The sequence below is a fragment of the Propithecus coquereli genome, unplaced genomic scaffold (assembly GCF_000956105.1).
Source record: "Propithecus coquereli isolate 6110/MARCELLA unplaced genomic scaffold, Pcoq_1.0 Scaffold124, whole genome shotgun sequence".
NCBI lineage: Eukaryota > Metazoa > Chordata > Mammalia > Primates > Indriidae > Propithecus > Propithecus coquereli.
In genome coordinates this window covers 5,074,877-5,077,294 of record NW_012136525.1, presented here as the reverse complement: position 1 = coordinate 5,077,294, position 2,418 = coordinate 5,074,877, and the positions used below count along the sequence as shown (strand labels likewise).

General features: G+C 56.3%; 1 protein-coding gene across 1 annotated transcript; it reads right to left on the bottom strand.

Annotated features, from left to right (window-relative positions):
* Nucleotides 1–39: 39 nt before the first annotated feature.
* On the bottom strand, nucleotides 40–1,412 carry LOC105805030 (fibroblast growth factor 6-like; the record flags this gene model as incomplete). The annotated part of the gene is made up of 2 exons (XM_012637811.1): nucleotides 1,023–1,412; nucleotides 40–143 (listed from the first exon to the last, which is right to left on the bottom strand). Coding segments are annotated over exons 1-2 (450 nt in total), but the record flags the coding sequence as incomplete, so codon positions are not given.
* Nucleotides 1,413–2,418: the final 1,006 nt, after the last annotated feature.

Sequence of the window (2,418 nt, the reverse complement as noted above, 5' to 3'; positions counted from 1 at the left end):
GTCATGCAACCTGGGCTCCCCCTGGCCCCATGAACTCACCGTTGTGTACAATCTTCCTTTACTGTTCATGGCAACAAAGAGGGCGCTTCGCACCCCAAAGAGACTCACCACACCTCTCTCCACTGTGGAAATCTCCAGCAGGCCTGCAAGGAAATGGGGGCCGGGTTACCTAAGGCTTGTGCACATCAGAGTGGGGACTTGGGCCGGCAGGGCCCCTAAGTCAGGTCCCTGCTCCTGGAAAGTCAGACCTCCCATCACCCCGCCTTGGATCCCTCTAACTTTAGAAGATCCTGCCTTCTGGACTCGTTCAGTCCTGCCATTGTGCTGTTACAAATCTGGTTCTGCAAGTGAAGGTTCTGACATCAGAGTTAGGGACCGACCACCATGACCACTTATGTCTCTGTTTATCTGAGATTTCACTGACATAATCATTCGAGGTCCTTGACTTGGGTGAAAGAGATGAACTCTGATTATTAGTAATTCTAATGTATACTCCACATGTTTCAACAAATCTTAAGCCACCCAATCTCGCAAACATACAGCCACACAGAGGAGACTATCCACGCGGCAACCTGTCAACCTGTAGGATAAGAACCTGGGGACAGAGGGAGCAGGTTGAAATAAAAAAGATGTGCTTCAGCCGGAAATTTTGCAAACCTCTTGCCTTTCCTTCTCAAAGAGGGAAGCTGAATAAAAATAAGCTTGTGTCTAATTTGGTCCCGGTATCCTAACTCATTCTCCCCACCCCTGCCTTACGGTTCCAGTGGTCTTACGAGGCGGCAGAGGGGCCGGTAATGCTGCAGCGGTTAGTGCCTCAGCGGCTCCATGGGGTGCAGGCAGAGCACACCGAGATGCACGCTGAGCCTGCACCTAGGCAGGTCGCACTGAGTCATCTGCGTGGGGAATAGCATTTCTTCCTGGTTACGGCAGGATCCCGTCCACCGGAGCAAGGTCCCTTCGCCTTTTAGCCCTGCTTGAGCCCAAGCCCCCCAGCATCCCAACTGGCTGCAATGGGCACTCACTGTAGGGGTTCTCCTCGTGGGTGCCGCTGATCCGGCCGTCGGGGGGCACCTGGAGGTGAAAGCCGATGCCCACGTTGCAGTAGAGCCTCCGCTGCCGCTTGATCCCCACCAAATAGCCACTTTCCCAGTTCACCCCGGCGATCTCTCCAGCTAGCCCAGCGCGAGACCTGGATAGCAGGGTGCCCCAGCCCCTTGCGTCCAGCAGCGTGTTGTTGGCGCGGGTGCCTGCAGGCGAGGGCACCACCATGCCCACTAGGACGGCTAGGAAGACGAGAGCCCACAGCGTGCCCTGAAGACGTCCTGCTCCCCGGGACATAGTGATGAACAGCCTCTGTCCCAGGGCCATCCACCTTGCCTCTCAGGCACGTGGTCAGAATTAATGGCCCTAAAAATACCGCCCTTCTTGTTTTTCTCCCCTCGGCATGGCGGCAGGGGCTTATTTTTGGAAGGCGGATGAAGGCTGCTGACATGAAACCAAAGCCTGCATCGGGCACTCGGGTTGAGAACAGAGGGACCCAGGCTGAGCCGCGGCCGGTAGGGACCATGGCTCGGGGACGCTCTCTAGCTCGCCCGCTTGCTCTGTCCCGAGTGGATGATATTTGATTTGACCTATCTTTATAGTTAGTTCAGCAGCCCGGCCCTCCCCTCCAGCCATCATCACCCTGACGTCAGCCGGCCCAGCTCGCTTATCCAGGGCTGTAACTTTAACCTGCTCCCGGGCCTGGCTGCCTCCCCAGACCCCCATCACCCTCCACGCTCCCCAGGGGTTCTGGGAGCCACTGTCATTCCACCCATGAGGCAGGAACGGAGTGAGTAGGGAGCATCTCTCGGGGAAGGAGGGAACTGGCCAGGGGCCCAGGGGAAGAGGGAGACCAGGACCCAAATTGGGCAGAAGTTCTTGGCCCGGCAGCATTGGCTTCCTTATTTAGAGGGCAAAGGGTAAAGATGGATGGCAGAAGGCTTGGTGGCAGGTGATGACAGTAGCCTGCCAGTTACCCTTGAGACCTTTTCATGGAAAGAGATCACAATTGAGGGGGCAGGGCCAAACACTTTTGGCAGGAGAGCACAGGGAGCCGTAGGGCTGTGGGGGCAGGAAGGGTTAGGGTCCAGCTTTCCCTGCTCACCGTCCTGGTCCCCGCATTCACCCAGCGTCAAAGTTGTGCCTGGCCCTTGACAGCCCACTGGCCACTTTCCTCCCTGGGCTTATCCTTGGCATGAGACTGATATTATTTTACAGATGAGGAAGCTGAGGCTTAGAGAGGTTAAATGACTTGCGTGAGTTACCACAGCTAATGAGTGGCAAAGCCAGAACTCAGAGCGTCTGCCCGTGTCCAAAGCCTGTGCGTGCCTGTTGCTTACAGCAGGAGTTAGATTTCCAGGCTGGCCCATGGAGTCT